Source organism: Mirounga angustirostris, unplaced genomic scaffold (assembly GCF_029215605.1).
Source record: "Mirounga angustirostris isolate CCGP_5_RB_7025 unplaced genomic scaffold, mMirAng1.0.hap1 SCAF_8, whole genome shotgun sequence".
NCBI lineage: Eukaryota > Metazoa > Chordata > Mammalia > Carnivora > Phocidae > Mirounga > Mirounga angustirostris.
The window spans coordinates 140702515-140722231 of NW_026991716.1; the positions used below are offsets into that span (position 1 = coordinate 140702515).

The following is a 19717-nucleotide window of genomic DNA, read 5'->3' on the forward strand; positions in this document are numbered from 1 at the left end:
CATTGCCATAGATGTGTTATAAAGCATAAATGTTTAGATGATGAAAATCTGACATCTAAGGTGTAGCAGTGTATAAATCGTTCTGCTTTAAAATGTTAAGACCTTTGCACTCTCAATCTAGTATTAACCATGACCTAATTCTGTCACATTAACAGTTGTTAAACATAGCTGGTACCGTAGCTGTAATTTATTATAATATATGCCTAGATTATTTATTCAGGTTCATAATCTGTCTTCCATAATTGTAAACCCCCAAGAAGTTCAGAAAGGAAAAGAAAAATAATCTGTCTTTATCCTACTTAGTGTATTTTTATGTTTATCACAGATTGGATTATTGGAGTATTCCTCCAGACCCATCAGGGATGTTAGGTAATCCTTGGTATACTGTCTTTATACAAATCTGAAAAATTCTCAAAATACTTCTGATGCCACAGGTTTTAGATATGGGGCAATGGACCTATAGAGAAGTTAGCAGGTCTTTGTTATATTTTTTAAACTTTTATGTTTCAGAGGTATGTTATTCATAATGTTTCAGTAACCTTTACATAATGCTTTTCATACAAACTATGAGAGAAATACTCATTTATCCTATGACCCAGCAATTCCACCTCTAGATGTGTCTTCAAGAAATGGAGGGTAAAAAACTATATTCACAAAAATACCTTGTATGAGAATTTTCACAGTGGCTTTATGCACAATATCCAAAAACATCCCAGTGTCTGTAGCAGAAGAATGGGTAAATAAATAAATGAACTACTACTCAGCTGTCAAAGAGCTGTGCTGCTGACCCTGCAACAGTACGGAAGAGTTTCACAAATAATGCTGAGGGGACAAAGAGTATATGCTCTGTGATTCCGTTACATGAAATTCTAGAATAGGCAAACTGGTGATAAAAATCAGATCGGGGGTTTCTGGAGGCAGAGGGCGAGGAGGATCTTGCGTGAGAAGAGGCACAACGGAACTTTCTGAGTTGATTGAACCATCCTGTGACTTGATGTGCATTCATCAAAACTGACTGGATGTTGCACTTAAGATCTCAGGATTTCACTGCATATAAATTATATCTCGGATTTTAAAATATAGAGCAAATACTTGAGAAATGAGGATTTATAAAGTTCTAGATGACCACTTTGATTCAGCATTATAAAATACCTTTTATGACCTGAGGTTGGGTTGGTTAAGAACAGCTTCTTTTGTTACAGAAGGAAAAGCCAGTGTTCCATCTCTATAAGGGGTTTGTTCCTGTGCAAGTTCTACGAAAATGCCTTTAGAAATGTCTAGAGTTGAGATGTATGATTTCAGGATGCCATATTTGATCAGCTTTTATCTTTGAGAGAAGAGGAAACATCAAATAAACTGATACGAAGCCTGGCTAGTAAAAGCTCTAGAGCCTCTGGACTATAGAAAAAACTTAGTAGAAATTACCTAAGATATTAGCACATTTTCTTTTTTTTTTTTTTTTTTTAAGATTTTATTTATTTATTTGACAGAAAGCACAAGCAGGCAGAGAGGCAGGCAGAGAGAGAGGGAGAAGCAGGCTCTCCACTGAGCGGGGAGCTGGATGTGGGACTCGATCCCAAGACCCAGGGATCATGACTTGAGCAGAAGGCAGCCGCTTAACCGACTGAGCCACCCAGGCGCCCCTTAGCACATTTTCTTATCTGGAGTTATATTTGAAAGACAGATGGCATACCCCTTCAACAGCATTCAGGCAGGAATATGATGTCAAGTTTCATTGACAAAACCAGGACAAGAAGGTTTAAATAACCACTTCTGTGTTAGAGTAATTCTGTAATGAACTCTGCAAACTCTTGAGACAACAGCATCATGCTCTATAAGTACAGAACGGCGGGCGAGGTGGGGAGAAGTGATGAAGATGCCAGAGTGAAGCTTATTCTGGAGTGAGACTACCAGCCTTCGCAGCTAAATTTTGTGCTCTGCCAGGAGGTGTAGTGTAGCCCGCCATAATGTGATGTAATCAGTGTGCATACTGTAATTCATAACTTGTGGATCTCAGTGGCCTCCAGCGAGGTCATTGTGGCAGAGTCCCTTGCTGCTGCCTAGTGAGAGCTCTGCTGCTCTGGGTTTTAGTCTCCTCTTGGGTGGGGCGGGGGGGGGAGGGGTGGGCTCTGCTGATGACACTACATCTGCACCTGTAAAAGGCACATATGTACATTCTACGTGCACGAACCCTGCCTGATGTGCACACATGTATTTCTTCCATCATCTTTCTCTTTGGTAACACTGCATCACCAGCTAATGAGTGTGGTTATATTGTTATCCAAAAGAACAGTTGGGTGAAAACATGCACTCTAGTACCTCTTCCCTCTACAGCACTCTGACCACATCACTTCTTCCATCTTTATTTCTGTCTCTTACTTGGTATTTTCAAACATGCACCATTGTTTCACTGTTGAAAGTGAAGAAGGTATACCTATTGCATAATTTCTGTGCTTCTGGTATTCTATTATTATATATAGATTTGAGTTTGAGATGACTTGAGTTTTTAATATCACTGGTTTTCAGGGAACAAGTTTAAGGAGTTTGGGTTAGATAATGGATTGCTCATTTGTCCCTTTTGTTGCTGATGCTTACTTATTTTTATCATTAACAAGTAATTGCTATGGCTTTCAAAGAAATCTTACTACTTCACTTTTTTCTCAGTCATCTTTGTACAAGTTCAGAGGGGTCAAGGAATAGTAATTCCACAGGCGTTCGGGTATCTTTTCTGTTTTCTCCTCCAAAGGAGGTTTTTGAAAAGTTGGCAGTGACACCTTAAACTTTGTCTTCATGTTTTCACTCATCTTTTTAATTCTTTGTGGTTTATTAAAAGCCAATTGAGCCGTTCTGTTTACTATAAATTATGGGGCCCTTTCTGCTGCTGCAGTGCCAGGGACAGAGTTTTGTGTATCATTGACAGTTGCAGTAGGAAAGGAGGACAGAGAAGCTTGTCGTCTGGCCCTGCCCCTTTCTGAATTAGGTCAGAAAAAAGCGTCATTGGGTTACTTTGTTTTTAAATACTAAGTACTGAGGATTAGATAATGCATAAAATATGTGAGTGGTACATAGTTCTACATCTTCTACCACCATCTTCAGGAAAGAACCTTGGTAAATGGACCTTCATCTGCTGCTTTCTTTTGCTGTAGCTAATGCTTATCCTGTAGGATTTAGACATTTGAGATTTGGAAATAAAGATTTTTTGTATCAATCATTTGGAAGTCCTAGCAAAAATAACTTGTGGGACAAGGTGAATGGGAATATAGGCAGTGATAAATAAGAAATAGGCTCTATTCTCAAGGAACTTACTTTGGTAGTGGTGATGTCCATGAAACTATAAATCAAGGTAGAAACTGTGTAATCTCAGGGTGGCCCTTTGAGAAGGTAGAAGTTAGGTTGGGGTTTGCAGAGATTAGGTAGGATTTAGAAGGAGGGTAGAGTGGAGTGCAGAGGAGCATTCAAGATAGGAGAAATAGGAATATGCACAGAGATGCATAACATGGAGTGATTTGATTTGATTTATAGTATAAGATAGGTGTAAAATATAGTAGAAGACTAATTGCTTTAACTTGAGAAGGTAATTTGGGTCCAGATCCACAGATAGCTTAAATGGTTTGTATTTTTAGATAGCAAGAAACTATGAAGGGTTTTAAGACATGAAAATGTTAAGGAACATTAAGAAGAAAAGTTGTGTTCTGTGCAGTTAATCTTACTGTTGTATAGCTTGATTGGAGAACAGATAACAAAAACATAATATTGTAGTAGTTTTGATAATACACCAATAATGACTAGAACAAGGGTGACAACAGTCAACCAAAAGGGTAGGGCAAGTCCAAGGTAAATGGGATGGCCAAACATTTTGATGGCCATAGACAATCCTGGTTTTCTTAAGCCTGTCACCGTCGCATAGTTGTTAAGAACTTTTAAATGTCTCCTGGGTTGGACAATGCATTATATGGTGGCCCTAGAGATAGATTTGCTTTAGAATGATGATAGTATTTACTAATTGAGGGGAGAGAAGGATGTTGGCATAAGAGAGCAGAATATATATTCAAATTTTAGAAATTCTTATGATTGTGATTTTATTAAACTTTCCTTTTTAGAAAATTAAACAGAAAATTCTCATAAGTGAATACCACCGTCATATATGTTTAAAATCCCAGTTTGGTGGGGAGAGGGGGTTGCTTGTATTTTTATGCGTTGTTGGTGGTTTTTTTCCCCTTTAATGAGCACATTGAGTTTTTGAATCTGCTACAAAATGATGCTGAAGAGAATAAATTTCTATATTTAATCTTAATTAACATTTTATTTATTCTATTTAGCAAAGCTTTTTGGGAAACTTTAATAAATCATTGTGTACTTTACATAAAAAATTTCCACACATGGGGCGCCTGGGTGGCTCAGTCGGTTAAGCGACTGCCTTCGGCTCAGGTCATGATCCCAGGGTCCTGGGATCGAGTCCCGCATTGGGCTCCCTGCTCTGCGGGGGGCCTGCTTCTCCCTCTCCCCCCCCCGCTTGTGTTCCCTCTCTCGCTGTGTCTCTCTCTGTCAAATAAATAAATAAAATCTAAACAAAAACAAAAACAAACAAACAAAAAAATTTCCACACAGAAATGTAGCTAGCAGTAGTTGAGAGTACCTTTTTATCAGTGTGTCAGCACCTTTTGGTTCCCTGGTCTTTTTTTTTTTTTTTTTTTCCCTTCTCCCCTGATTGAAGCAGAAGGCTATAGTCACATATTCCTTATTTTAAGGCTTGTGAGTAAATATGGCTGTGATGTACGTGGACCGTCTTAAGTGCTTACTGCTCTTGTGTTTTCCATGTATAGGCAGAGGGAGAAGACAGCCTGAAGAAGATGCAGCTGATGGAGCTTGCAATTCTGAATGGCACCTACAGAGATGCCAACATTAAATCACGTAAGAATGAGACTGAGGTCCATGGTTATAGCCATATCAGCTGTTTAGTCCACAAACCTTTCTCCTTTTGGCAGCGCAACACATGAACAGTTATACAAAGTGAAGAGTCGAAATAATCATCACTTGATACGGAATAACAGTCCCATTTTTACTGCTTTCATGAATTGGGAACATTCTCCTTTATTTTATGCCAGCATGTCTAAGTTTTGGGTTTATACACTTTATTATTTTGGTGAAATCTCAACTTCTAAATTTAAGAATTTCAGGAAATTTCCTATTCTGTTAACTACAGATTTAAGGCTTCTAACTTACTTTGTTATATTTATGCAAAAGACAATTTTTTTAAAACTTTTTTTTTTTTTAGAAAGCTAATTTGGAATGTATCTGAAAGCAGTGACCCTTCTGTCAAATTCTCTCCTTTCACGTTGCTTGCTAATGTTCCCCTCCAGTATTTTTCTCTGTTGATTTCATATGTGAATGAGTTCACAGAGAGCAGTAGGTGGTAAAAATATATTTAATCCCATTTTTCTTTTAGATATATCTGTGGATGCTTTCATAAACTTGAAGAGGATTGCTTTTTTATATTTTGAGGCAATTGAAAGTTCACAAGTCTTTTAATGAACATAATCTCCATTTAAATTACTAGCTTTTTTTAAAAGAAGTAGAATTTTAAAGTCCTAGCCAACTTTCCAAAGTATAGGCAGTTTAGTGGGTTCAGAAGTGGTTGCTTTACAAAATGGTTGGCTTTAATTTATTCATGAGAATGAGTAGATCATTAATAGTCTTATATTTAGGAATGGGACATTTTTTATATTGTCTTTTCTATGAAGTTCATTACAGATGCGGGAAATTCATATAAAACTAGTAGTCGGTCGGTTAATACAGTAAAAATTATTCTTTTTTTAATTTGAAACTTAAGCTATTCTTTAGAAATAAACCAAAACTGTATTTCTGTGGACTCCCAATTCCAAAAATTTTTTAACATCTTTTAATGCGAGTGTTTTCATGTGCTTCTGCATGTACCTTTAGTCTCATGAGATCTTAAAAACATAGATGTATCAAATATATGAACTAAATATAACCTATTTTAATGGTATCATTCTTTTTTTGTTGATTTTTTTTTATACAGTGGCTTGATAATTTTTGCACATTTATTCTTAATCACACTGGGAAAGGGGAAGCTGTTTGCATTTGATCGGTGTGCTTTGGCATTTTGTGTGATCAGCGCATGTACTAATGATTTCCTTTTATTTTTCTTCTTTCCTGCTTTTCCTTTCTTTTTCCTACTTCCCTCTCATTTTCCATATTTTATACTGCTGTCTCTATACTTCCTCCTACATTTCTTTGCTTACTGTAGCAGCCCTTGCCTTTTCTCTTGCAGCAACAGCCCAGGCTGCTCCACGGATTATCACTGGGCCCGCGCCTGTTCTCCCACCAGCTGCCCTGCGTACCCCTACGCCAGCTGGCCCTACCATAATGCCTTTGATCAGACAGATACAGACCGCTGTCATGCCAAACGGAACTCCTCACCCGACTGCTGCAATAGTTCCTCCGGGGCCCGAAGCTGGTTTGATCTACACACCCTATGAGTACCCCTACACGTTGGCACCAGCTACATCAATCCTTGAGTATCCTATTGAACCTAGTGGTGTATTAGGTAAGTTGTTCTCCCCGTGTGGCTGCTAGTATTTTTCTTCATAACTTCTGTGCCTCAGACTTTGAAATGATTGTATTAGTTTTAGAGAGTCAAGACAGGTTTCCATTAGGAAGACAGAAGCCTGAAGTTCGTTTTATTTCAGCCTCTCTTAATGACTCCCCTTTTAAAGAATTGCACCTTAAATTTGTGCTCAGATTCTCTTTGGTAACTCAAATTCGCTTTTGGTAAATCAGTAAACATTTTAAACAGACAATACTTTTCACCATTGACATCACTGTGGTCGTTCTGAGTTAGACCTATCCCCTCTGTTGGCTCCACTGCCTACAATTAGATTCCTTTTGTCTTAGGGAGTTATTTAATTGTCAACTAAATTTTAAATTTCTGTGTGGAAGTATTTTGAGATCTTTTTAAAAACTGCTGTTATTGTCTGTGTGTTTTCTAATATTTGTAATCACATTTTATATGAGAGAGACCAGGTGAATTAGTTGGCTTCTTCAGGTTTCCTCAGTTTTTCTCTTTTGAAGTTCTAGTTAATATCAGACATAAGGGAAACTCCTCTAATTTCAGTAGTACAGTATGGAATTGATAAGAAAATACCAAGTCACTGTTTTAGAGTCACATTTGAGGCAAAAATTAAGATCATACTATGAACGCTTGGTTTTACATGAACAAAAAGTGGTGTGCTTGAAAAAGACATTACTGATGCCTTTTTTTTATAGAGTGGATTGAAATGCCAGTCATGCCTGATATTTCAGCCCATTGACTTGCTGGATGAAGGACTAGAATACAGCAGCTGTTATAACACGACCAGTCAATGTGGGACAAAGTGTTTCCGTGCTGCCCCTTTGTTTTACCAGACAGAATTTGAATCCTTTTTTCCTTGAATTGTGTATGACCTTGGTGCCGCATGCATGCTGTTGACTCTTAGGACTTTGATCTTTTAAGGTTTTTTTTCCAGCATTAATGTTGATTTATAAAAATTTGAAAGTCTTTATGAACCTGGACACTAAGATTTAAACTTGAGAATTCATTGTTCAACAATTAAAGAAAGCCACGATGCTCTGTATGTTATCTGTGTGTGTGCATGCACTCAGGTGCCTTTTGTTTCATGAGCAAATACATTTTATTGTACATGTTTTCCGTTTATCTCTAAATCATTGTATAAAGTATCACAGGTCAGAATTATACTACAGAATTGTCTATGAGAAGCTTGTTTCTGTTGCACATTTCTTGAAGCATTTTTAAAATAACATGTAACATGTAACCTGTTTACGTTTTCCTTTCTGTTAACGCTCTGTCCTGTGGCCCCATGCCTGCTCCTCTCCCCAGAGCTCCTCTCTGCTGCACGCACAGCGTCTGGTCGAGGAGTTTGTTGCTTCCTGCAGGGCTGGCACTCTTAGCCACCAGCTGCTGTTCCAGCACTCAGTGCAAGATCTTGCTGATTTTGCCTCGTGGAATTATACTTGTCTAAGATTAGTTTATCTAAAATGAAAAAGGGGTGATGGACCAGTTTACTGCTTAGAAACAGCAAGAGGCACTGCAGTTTCTCATTTTAAGCAATGTGTTTTTTGTTGTGTTGGGAAATTTTTATTTCTAATAATTATTAGACTGACAAAAGCAAAATGTACAGATACCTAATTGGCATTCATAAAATGAATAATAATGAGTACTAAATGACCAAAATCCATTATCAATCCTATTTCTCGCTTTGCCACCTAAGCAGTAAAACATGACGTTGAGCACTTGGAGAACTGAGAACATTACTTCAAATTGCTAAGTTATAATAAATTTGCACACAGATAACATGCATGATATATATCAAGTTTCACATCATATTATTTTAAAATAAGCAGTGCCCTTCAAAACAGATGCAGACATGTGTGTTGGTGGTAGTGAGGAGATTGGTATTAGCATCAAGTCTTCATTGATGACTAATTTTTAATTCCCTTCCTTTTATCTTTAGGTATGGCTTTCCCAACGAAAGGCTAAGAATTCAAGAACGGTCTTAACTGAACCCTCATCAGATCTGAATTTAACAAATGCTTAGTCTCAGCAGCCTCCAGGGGGGTGGGGGGGAAGCTTAGCCTAGCAGTCAGTGACTTACTTGCACTTTTTGCACACTGATAGAAAGTAAAAGTATGTTATTAATTTGGTTTAGTCTGTAATCTTACAAAGTAACGGTAATTTATAAAGGAGTGTACAGTAGTATACTGACTGCTAAGTGTACTATACTGTTTGCTTTACTAATCACCTAATTCATTGCAGTTCATACTTATTGACTCAAAGTTTAAAACCACAATCTGTAGGCTTTAAGAATTGCTTTTAAACCTTTTTAAGTGATAAACTCTGGAAGTGGTCTTAAGGTTAGCAAATAATTGTCAGTATTAAACATGGCATTATTTAAGTGGTCCTGCTGCGAGAAAGGCACTTCAGTGAATATGTGACTAGTAAAGCTTAAATATGTTTGGATCTAGTAGAGTTCATGAAATACTGTAACTTGGGATCGTGAATGAATGGATAAAAAAGGTTAAGGCCAAGATTTTGAAATGAATGCAATATTAATAGACGCGTATATACACAACATACTATGGCTAATTTTAAAACTACTGTGCCTTAACGTGTTTCTTAAAATGAACCTTTTGTAGTAAATGAACATTTGAAATCCATTTTGATAAACCTGCTGTTAATGTTTCTTTTCCCTTGTGAATGTTTTCTAACTTTGTCTTGGTAATTGCAATTTAACTAGGTGCGGTGGCTACTAAAGTTCGAAGGCACGATATGCGTGTCCATCCTTACCAAAGGATTGTGACCGCAGACCGAGGTTAGTTTAGTTCTGCAGTTCTTGTTTATAAGAAATGCGTTGGGTGTCCATAGAGTTTGCAACACCACCCCTGATGGGAAAATACAACTGCTTACCTGCACACCATTTCGTTGCTTTTTCTAAATTGGTATGTCATAATTGGCAGATTTAAGGGTTGGGATTTTTTTTTCCTTTTCTTTCTTTCCTCTCTTACCCCCCCCTTTTTTTGCTCCCTATTTTAACTTATTAAATCCTATATAAGTATGTCCTGTGATTTATTCCTACTAAAACATAAATTAGTCCATTTGGGGAGCTGTTAAATTTTGATGTCGCCTTAATTATTTTTCAGTCGTAATTTTTGCTAAAATTTACCTTTGTTCTGAAATTTTGGGTTGGTTTTGCAAATGAACTGAGCGGATGGTGCTTTAATGAGAGAAGTAAAGGAATATATGCCTCCTGTGTCCTTGAGGAGAAAACTGAAGATTTAGTTTCCATTTTCCTTTTTCATAAGATATTTGAGCCACTGTGTAAACATGAGGTTATACATGTCAAGTACTCAGCTGAAAGCAACAAAAATAAGGACTGTGAAGATAACTTTGATGCAGTTGGATTTTTTTTTTTAATAAATGAGAAAATCAATTCCCTTTTACTCTTAACATTTTCCTGCCAAAATGGATCCTTTGATTTTTGTCATTTGCTGCTAAGATATATTATCTGAAGGTAAACTATCTCTTAAAGTTCTGTGGAGACGTGAATCCAGCTTTGAATATCCTTTTTGAGTAACCTGTGACTGGAAAATAAGTCTTCATTTTTCTCCTTTTCAACATTTGTAATTTGTGTCCTGTATATGCCCTTGGACCCTATTATAAATTATTTATGTTTTTGAGGAGTGATATTTTCGGTTTATTGACATTGAATTGTTTTCTAAGTTTGTCATCACAGGGTAAGAATCCGAAGCAAGGTAGAAAAAGATTTTTATCAAGCTTCTATTATGGCACATTTATTACTTACTAATTAAGTTGATCAGATTCTCTAGTAATTAGTGGGAAAAGTGATGGAATTTACACTCCTGTCCTACATCTTCTATGAACCTATGAACGACCTACCTGCCTCACATGGTTCTCCTGAATACTGATGATAAGTATTGGACACAGCTGTTGTCCACATCAGAATAAAATACCTTCCAAAGACATTGATGATATTTATTTAGCGTCATACATAATTAAAGAGCCTTGAAGACTTTTAACTAATACATACATTACTTGTGATTATTCAGTGATCAAAATAAATAGACCCCAAGCTCAGTGATGATCGGTGACTATAAAGCACCTTGTAGGTGTGTCATGTACAAGTGTATGTACCACCTTCTTGCAGAACAAGCCTCCTAGTGAAGGAGGAAATTTTTTTTTAAGTCACTTCAGATTCCAAGGAAACCAGATAATTCCATGAATAATTTGAAGCTTTTTTTTTCCACATTGTTAATGTCCGAAATAGTTTGAAAGAGTATTTTAAAGTAGTTTTTCTTCTGTTAATCTTTCCCTTTCTGCCCCTTTTAGGAGATTTCTCATAATTTTGTTTTAACACAATAATTATTGGCTACTCAATGCTGCAGTACCTTGAGATAGTTGAAAATATTAGGAAGATTTTATAGTGTTTGGAAATGACAACACATTCCATGCATGGCTCTTTTGTAGTTATATGTGTTTTTTTATTAGTCTTGTCACTTTTATTCAAAATGCAATGTCAGCAAACCGAAGTGCTCCCTTTTTTATTTTCTTTACATAACAGAATACTTGTATACTGCTGTTACTATATCACCGTATGCACTCATTGGGTCTGAGGGAGATGTCTGAAGTCCTTCATTTAAATTATTTTATGATACTACTGTTTTCTCTATTTTTGAGGTTTTGTTTTCTTTTTTAATTTTTGAAGGGAAGAACAAGCATTCATTTAATGCAAGGAAACTCAGCCCTTGGACATATAACCATGTAATCTTATATAAGTATTTAGAGTACTGCATGGTTGACAAATATATCTAGTTCTTTACTAAAAATAAACCCACTTCTACACATATTTCAAACCTGAATTTGAAGCCTGTAAAAGACCAACTGACTTTTTAGTTGTAATGAACCATAAGTGATTTTGCACGGTTGACACACCTGTGTGTACTGTAGGAGGCCAGGACTTGGCAGAGGATGTATTCTAGGTGTACTGGTATATATATATATATAAGTGGTAATTTGCTTTGTTTATGTATTCCACACACACAAAAACATAATCAGAATTTTTCTGAGTGATGATTTTATAAAAACCATCATTTGCATAATTTGCATAAGAAACTTAAAACAATTTTAATCAAAATTTAAAGTAATATCAAAAATGCTTTAAGATTCTGTATTTTGGGAGTACTTCCTATGAAGTGGTATGACTACATTGTGTTAAGTATTTATTTTCTTCTTTAATTTTGGAATAGCAGTTTTTGTTTTAAATAAAATTCCACTTATTTTAAGAAATTCAGGGAAGATTTGGTCACATTGAAGATAACAGTATTTTTGTAGTATTTATAAACTATCCTAAATGATAGACTCTAGAAAGCATTTTTGTTACATGAAAGTAAGCCAGTCCATTATATAGATCATTTCAAGTAACTCTGTGAACATTATACCTGCTGGGTTATGATTTATGAAGTGGCATGGAATCTACCTTTGCACTGAATATTTTTTCATTCATATCTCCTCTGCCTTAGTCACAATGGCAACAGTACAGAAAATTCTGTCAAACCTCAGAATATAGTAGAAATAATTAAGCTGTTGAATGAGTCTTAAAAATCATACTACTGTTAAGTGGACCAAGTTTGGTGAAGCAGAATGTGACAGAGGTTGATTTATAAGGAAGGAACAACTCGAGGACACTGGGGATGATAACTTTCCACTTGAGAACTACTTTATGTTTTACTGTAATTTTTTAATTTTTTTTTGTTCTGTTTGTTGTTTTGCAAAAGAAAATAGTATTTACAGGTGGCTTCTTTTAAAATATAAAATATAAAGCAGGAATGTATATGAAATGTCAGATTTTATTGTATTTGCAGAGTATTAGCTTTGAAATTGAATAAAGAAAGCTGTTTGTAGTTTTAAAATGCCTTATTGGTATCAATTAGAAATTTCTTCTATTTTTTGATGTACTTAGAGCTTTTTGAGTATAGAATTTTAAATGGCAGGATTTTACAGTGTTTACATGCAAGTGCATTTTATAAGTGTTCTATATGTGTAAAATAGTATTTTCAACTGGAAAGTGTTGGCCAGCGCAAAAGGCCTGGCCTTTTTCTGGTTCCCATGATGTTGCCTACACTGCTAGACTACAGTTTAGTATTGCTTTGTATCATAAGGCCAAGAAATTCCATGTTGTTTGTAAATAGAATAATTGAAAAAGCAATAAACATTTATTGAACAAAAGAAACCTTGTTTGGCCCAGAGTTTATGTTGAACCAAATTGTTCATAGAAATTTAAATTTCTTTAGATTCATTTCTGTTAATCATCAGTTATTAATAATCACATCCATCATTAATAGTTGCTTTAATGCTTGCATCTGAGAGAATACTAATGCTTAATAGCAGTCAGATACTGATAACTGCACTGACTGTTTCAGAATTCTGTATATCAAACCTATTCATTGTTGTTGTTCTCCAGTTTCCTTCATTGACTGCTACTAACTATTAGTTGTTAGTTGTATTTTATTTCTATTTTTTCTTGTTAACCAGTTTTTTTTTTTGTTTTTTTGGTTTTTTTTTTTGTGGGAGTGGGCTCTCCTTCATTTGTTCAAATCATGATATGAAACTGTCATGATTTTTATTGTATTCTGTAGATGGTGTCAATCAGTTTGTCAGAATTAAACATGCTTTTTTTTTATTAGTTGTGATTAGTTTTTCATGTTGTCATTAAGCCGTCACTAGCTGAAACTAATCTCTTCTCTATCTTTTCTTTTCTTTTTTTTTTTTTTTTTTTGTTTTGTTTTTTGTTTCTAACCACCCAGCCGCCACCGGCAACTAACCTATGACCTTCTGACCTCTGAACTCTTCACCCAATGATGACCTGACCATGCCTGCCTGCTGATCAGTTAACTGGTAATCGCCTTTGCTTGCCTGTCGTCAGTGCAGCGAGCTGAGGCACTTTGTCCGTTCGTCTTACCATCTAACCAAACAAAAGACAAAGAAATTGTTGTCCTCCAACTCAGCTTTTGGTTTTTCTTTCTGTTTGGGTGAAAGTGGTTCTAGAACCTGCACTGAATAGTAGTAAAGCAATAAGGCCCAATTCATCCCACAGCACTGATCATCTTCTCATGTCCTACCCTAAGCGAACGGTAAGAAGGCCTCACTTCAGAAGGGGAGACAGATGGCCCTTAACTACTCAGTGACAGAGGCAGTTACTGTGAGAGACTTCTAGGAACCTTCTCATAGCGAGTCACAGCTCTCTGAATGTAACGTGTGATGATGCATCATGCATGAACCTTTGGTCAGGGATGTCATTGGTGAAGTGATTTCAAAAAGTATTCAAAATTTGATACGCTGTTTAGTCACTACAGTGCCCTCAAAGGGCAGAAGTTGCAGCCTTTTTTATATTGCCTGCCAAAATTTGAAGTATTAGAAGTGTGCCATGAGAGAAAAAACAAGGAATTTTGAGAAGTAATGCAAAGAACAAAACTGCAACACTATTTTTAAAAAGATAAATAATCTGAGTTAAAATTACTGAACCTTTATTTTACAACCTCCTTTAAAAAGTATATGAGAACAAGGTACATGCATTATGTGTCACATTACTGGGCAAACTGTTCAAATATTTTTTTTAAAACCTCCCTGTATAGAAAAAAAAATCATTAAGGATGTAAAAGCCATGCTTGCCTATTTGCTGTATACATGTAATGAAATTGTAGATAAAGTGTAGTGCATTGAAACAAATGAACAAAAAGTAGATACTTTTACTATACAAGGGTGCTGGTGCAGAAAAAAATATATATATTTTTGGAAATGTAGCATTTTATACTTTCAAGTGTTATAAAAAAAAAAGAAAAAGAACAAAGAAACCCTTTATTTCATTAAATGATTTTTTCTGGTGGTTGTCAAGAAACAAAAGACCAAAAGAGCCTTTTTGTCTTTCTTTTTTATTTTTTAAGTATTGGAATAAGTCTAAAGAAAAGAAAGTGCCTTATTTTCCTTCATGGTCATTTAGTCAAGTGTCTTGTAAGATCAGCTCCTCCCTCAGAATACAAGTTAATGCATGTTACTCAGTCGCCCGCCCAGTATGTGAAAGAAGATTTGAGGGGAGACAAATGAGTTGATGGTTTGAATTACATGATTTTTGCCACGTTACCTTGATAGAAATTTGCCAAATCTGATACTGTGAAAAAATTTGATAACTTTTCTAATGGTCAAGTAAGTTTTAAAACACCATTCTTTTAAAATCATAATCGAGTGCTTTTGGTTATTGTGATATTTAAACAGTAGCCCACAGGTTCTGAGATAAAAATTATGTGTGATCTGAACGTTTACAGACAAAAGTAAAACTTTATTTTATTCAGAGAAGGAGGGGTGTGTTGGATTTTTTCTTATTAAATTGGAGATAATAGTATTCTTAGCAAACTTTTTCACAAAAATGAATCTTTATGATTTTCACTCTGGGTAACAGTATTTTTTAGTGGCCCAAATCTAATCAGACTTCTTTCTACCAGACCAGATCACTTGGGTAGTCTGTATCTTTTTGCTGGTTTAAGTAACCTAAGAGGCCCCCACCCCCCACACACCTTTTTTTTTTTAAACTTAAAAAAAAACAAAACAAAAACTGGCATCATTGTGCATGTAAATGCTCAACTACCTGTGAGTTTAAGCTTCCAATTTCTGATGAAATTCAGTTAGTTTTGTAGTTGAAGCAATTTGTGCACAGAGCCGACTACTTCTAAACACTTAAATAATCCTTAACTGCTCAGTACCAGATGTGGCAAATATCAAGTGGCAGTGGATCCCCAGCTCATCAGCTCATTCCCTCTTGCATACCTTCAAGGCTTCACAGTCAAAGGTCAGCAGTAAGCTCAGTAAGCACCTTCGTGGTGACCTCCTCCATCATCTTGTCTCACTTGGAAACCGTTTTCAGTTTATTTACTATGCAATAGACATTCATTGTTTCGTATTCAGCTAGCGTTGGTTTAATGTGCCACTGCTTTGTCTTTCTGTTACATATACAGTTGTTTTGATTTATTTACAATATATGCTGTGCCATTTTGATTTTTATTTTGTTTGGTTGGTTGAATAAATTTGCGACACTCAAACACTTGAGGTGATAGTAGTTTAAAAACAATACCAGTATTTGATCCAGTTTCATCTCAACTACGTTATACCTGGACATTTTAGATGTTTATCAAAGGTCTTTTATGGGGAAGAAAGTAAATGTATGAAATAAATGTGTGACATTTATGAGTAATGTTGGCTCTGAACAAACTTTTGAAAACTTAGTTGATAAAATTTTGGATCAACTGAAAAAAAAGCATGACTTTTGAAATCTCTGAATGCCTTGGTTCTCAGTATTATCATTCTTTATTGAATTTATTTCTTATTAAAATATGTAGTTTTTAAGACTTCTTTTCTGACAGTATTATGTAATTTTTTAGCGTGGGTAGACGGGGGTGTCGCTGGTATGTTACCGTACAGCTGACTTGTATTTTTGTCAATTCTTTATTATCTTAGTAGTTTCATGCTATGTATGTATCATAACCAACCTATTGCCTATGAGAAACATGTAAGATAATGTATTTACAGCCATTGTTACAAGTTTATAATGTATTTTTCTATCTTGTTTTATATGTATGTTATATAACATTCAAAAAGAATTTTTTTCTTGATTGAGAAAAGGATACAAAATGCAGAATCCACAATTTTGATAACTGAAAATTGCCAATTGTTTTGCAGTACTTTATTATATTGGGTGTCTTGTCTTTCTTGGGCTTTTAGTTAGCTAATGAATGAATACATTAGACACTTTTGGGTTTTAGTTGGGATTTTACATAGCTTGCATTTTAATTCTTTGGTTCTTTGCTGTTTCTATTAACCCATAGCATTATTTTAATAAATGTTATAATACCAACCTACTAACTCTGGACTATGTCTGTTTATTAACCTTTTCGTGTTTAATTAAAATAAACAAATAAAGACAAAAGAATGTAAAGTCTTGAGTTACTGGACTAACCCTGAAGAACGTGACCACAGATAACATAGCGTGACTTGTTTCTGTGTTGTTTGTCAGCTCACAATTACGCACACTCCTGTTAAAATGGCTTTGGTTATTCTGGCCTTTTCCCTTGGGGGGTAGGTGCCAGCAGAGATGGGGAACAAGGTAGCATCGGTCTGAGGCATTCTTCTGGGCTTGCCACTTGCCTTTCAGCCTCTTGCATTACTAATTCCACACTTCCTTATTTTTCCTTCTCCAAAATAATCACTGTCTGCTCACAGCGTAAAGAGCAAAGAGGTTCGTTGTAATGGTACACCCCAGAAAACCAGTTTGATTCTTTGTTGAACCATTTCTTTTCATTTCTGTTAAGTAGGTAATTTTATGGTCACATTATAAAGCAAAGAATCTGATGAGGCTTTGTCTTTATTCACATTTGTGTTTTAATCAGACACTTTTCCTTTATAAAGTGTTGAACTGTTCCAGCCGGTGTTCCTTTTGGGGTGGGGGGTAGGGGTTGGGGGGCTCAACCAGGTAAAGCCAAAGGTAGAGTGGCTCTGTTTCTCAGAACAGTCCAAAGTAAGCCATTAATAATGACGATGCACCCTGCCTCTCTCTTCTTGTAACCCCTAGGGAGAGATGAGACAGCATCCTTGAGTTTTCCTGGGGTGTTCTTTCTCTCTCACCCTCTTCCAAAATACAGCCAGAATACTCCATTAATACAAGAAGTTTAAGGGAGAATGACAGTGGCATTTGAGAAGTTACATCTCATTCATTTCTTGCATGCAAATCAATTTAAGATTTATTAAATATCTTCATGCTTTTCTTGGCTGCAACTTAGGTAAATTGATCTCCACATATGAATTCTTTAACTCTGGAGGTACATTTTTATTTCACAGATACTGGTAATTTCCTTTTCTGTGAAATAGTTCTCCTGGATAATAAGTTCTCAGGATGAATTTTTATGTTTGTAAATAATGGCTTATTTTTGTAAATTACACTTTATTTATTTTAAAGTTCTAAAACTTGGGGCTGAAAGTTACATGTTATAAAAGACATAACTATACCGATACGCTATTAACCAGACTGTCAAAGTACTCCCATATTTATATATTCCCATAGAATATCTACATAAATGAATTACATATAATAGTGATAGCAGCTAATTTAATCATAGAGATGTTTGGCTCAAATACAGTTGTTTATTTGATGGGGGGGTCGTGTATTTCTGTTAGAGCTTTAATATGCTACTATCTGTAAACATTCTCATTGCCGTACAGTTCATATATTATTTTGTAAAAATTTGAAGTTACTTGTCAAGCTGCTAATCCATAAGCATCATGGTATCGTGTCACTTAAATTGATGAATTTCTATGCAACTCACTACACATTCTCTGAAGCCTCTGAATACAGTCTCATCTCATTTTTCAGTTAATGGTACTTCATGTATAAGTATGTCATAATGTCACCTTTTATGTTGGAAAAGTTGTAAAGGACTTTTTAAAAGGTGGAAAAAGTACAAATCCCATTTTAATACAAGTTGTAATAGTATTAAAAATGAAACTACCAAATTCTTAGAACGATAAAATGCTAAGTCTATTGTTTTATGCTATCATTTGACAAAACGATTGAAAGTTAAGCTTTCAGCCGAGAAGTTGGTAAAAATGTACTTAGTAGTTAAGCATGTTTTTCTCGAGCAAAGTGTCGGGACGAACATAGCATGAAAGCAGATACACACACCCTAGTACGGCCACCTGCACACACACAGAGTCCTCCCGGAGCCGCTGAAGCACCCTGTTCACAAAGGCAAGACGTACGGTCATACACAAAAGAGGTGGTTAGGGTTTTCTTAAAAAAAAAAAAAAAAAAAAAAAAATTAAAAATACTAAATAGGATCTAAATTTTCTAGTGCAGTGAAAGCAGACAATAGGTTTAAATGAAATTGCTTGTTACCAAATCAAGAATCTTCTTTACCATTGAAGCCTAATAACACTTTTATAGATCCTATATGACATTTCAGGGTTTCTCCAGTTTTTTGTTGTTTTTCATTTGCTTGTTTGGGATAAAATGTCTGTCTTTATTCCTTTGTAACAGTTAGCTATTTTAGGATTTCTAGCAAATGATTTTTAGTAGAATGAAATGTAATGCTAAATTATAATAGCAAAAATGACTCAGAAAACTTTCAACTCACAAACTTTTTAGAAGTGCCCAAGGTAGTTTTTTTAACATTGTCACAAATCCCTTAATATCTTTATCTAAAATAGAAAAAAAATTACATTTTATAGGCAACACTTTTAGAAATATTCATATGGTACACACATGTAATTTTATCTGTGGTTTCTTTCATAAAAATTAATTTGAAATGCCTTTGTTATAAAGAGACTTAAAATTCTATGCCTACCTGGTACTCAATGCTGAATCAAACTGGTTCACCTAAGCATAGTGCTCTCCTGTCTGTGTTTCTGCTGCACTAATTGCCAGGGGCGGGAGACAAGGAGGAAGAATTAATTCAGATTAGAAGTGGATGGTAGGTGCAGCAAATAGCAACACAATGTTGATTTCGCATTGCTTATGATTTTGCTCTCCCTTCTTGGCAAAAGACATCACCTTGTGGAAAAAGCTCAGCTCCCAGGGTGAAAAACTATATATATATATATATATATATATATATATATATATATAATATATGTATAATTTTAAATGCTATTATTGAGAAGTTTTGATTACCAAATACATCTTTATGGTTTATACTGTAGTGGTGTGTATAAGACATTTAGAACTTTACTTGTGGAAATTGTATATATAGAGAAAAGTTTGCATAGCTCTCAAATCACATGTGAATGGAGAACCACGTATGACTGACTACATGAAGTGCAATAAACCCGACTGGAAAACATGCATATGCTTCATGCTGTCAAGCCAACTGCAGCTGAAAGTGCTGCTTACGCTCCCTCCCTCCTCCAGAAACATCAGAATAAGAATGCACATTTTCCTTTTTAGTTTTTGATGCTTTTAACACAATTTAAAAGAAAAGATAGTCTGACATTATGGAGCTCTACCACTTAACTGGAAGGTGATTATACTATTTGCCTTGATTTCAGTGATGAAGAGGAAATCAATAAACAGACTTTTATAGTGTC

General features: G+C 35.4%; 1 protein-coding gene across 9 annotated transcripts in view; it reads left to right on the forward strand.

Annotated features, from left to right (window-relative positions):
* The window catches only part of QKI (QKI, KH domain containing RNA binding), a 160216-nt gene extending 140743 nt beyond the window's left edge, over positions 1-19473 (forward strand). For 2 of the 9 annotated variants that reach the window (XM_064598334.1, XM_045865858.1), the window contains 4 exons: positions 4824-4911; positions 6269-6568; positions 9315-9389; positions 13399-19473. In XM_064598334.1, the coding sequence (XP_064454404.1) occupies positions 4824-4911; positions 6269-6568; positions 9315-9389; positions 13399-13415 (480 nt within the window). In that variant the 3' untranslated portion in view covers positions 13416-19473. Of the gene's footprint in view, positions 1-4823; positions 4912-6268; positions 6569-7287; positions 7839-8531; positions 11442-13398 lie in introns of those variants that run through there. The other 7 variants (XM_045865859.2, XM_045865860.2, XM_045865863.2 and 4 more) reach the window with 7 other exon arrangements.
* The last annotated feature ends 244 nt before the right edge of the window (positions 19474-19717 follow it).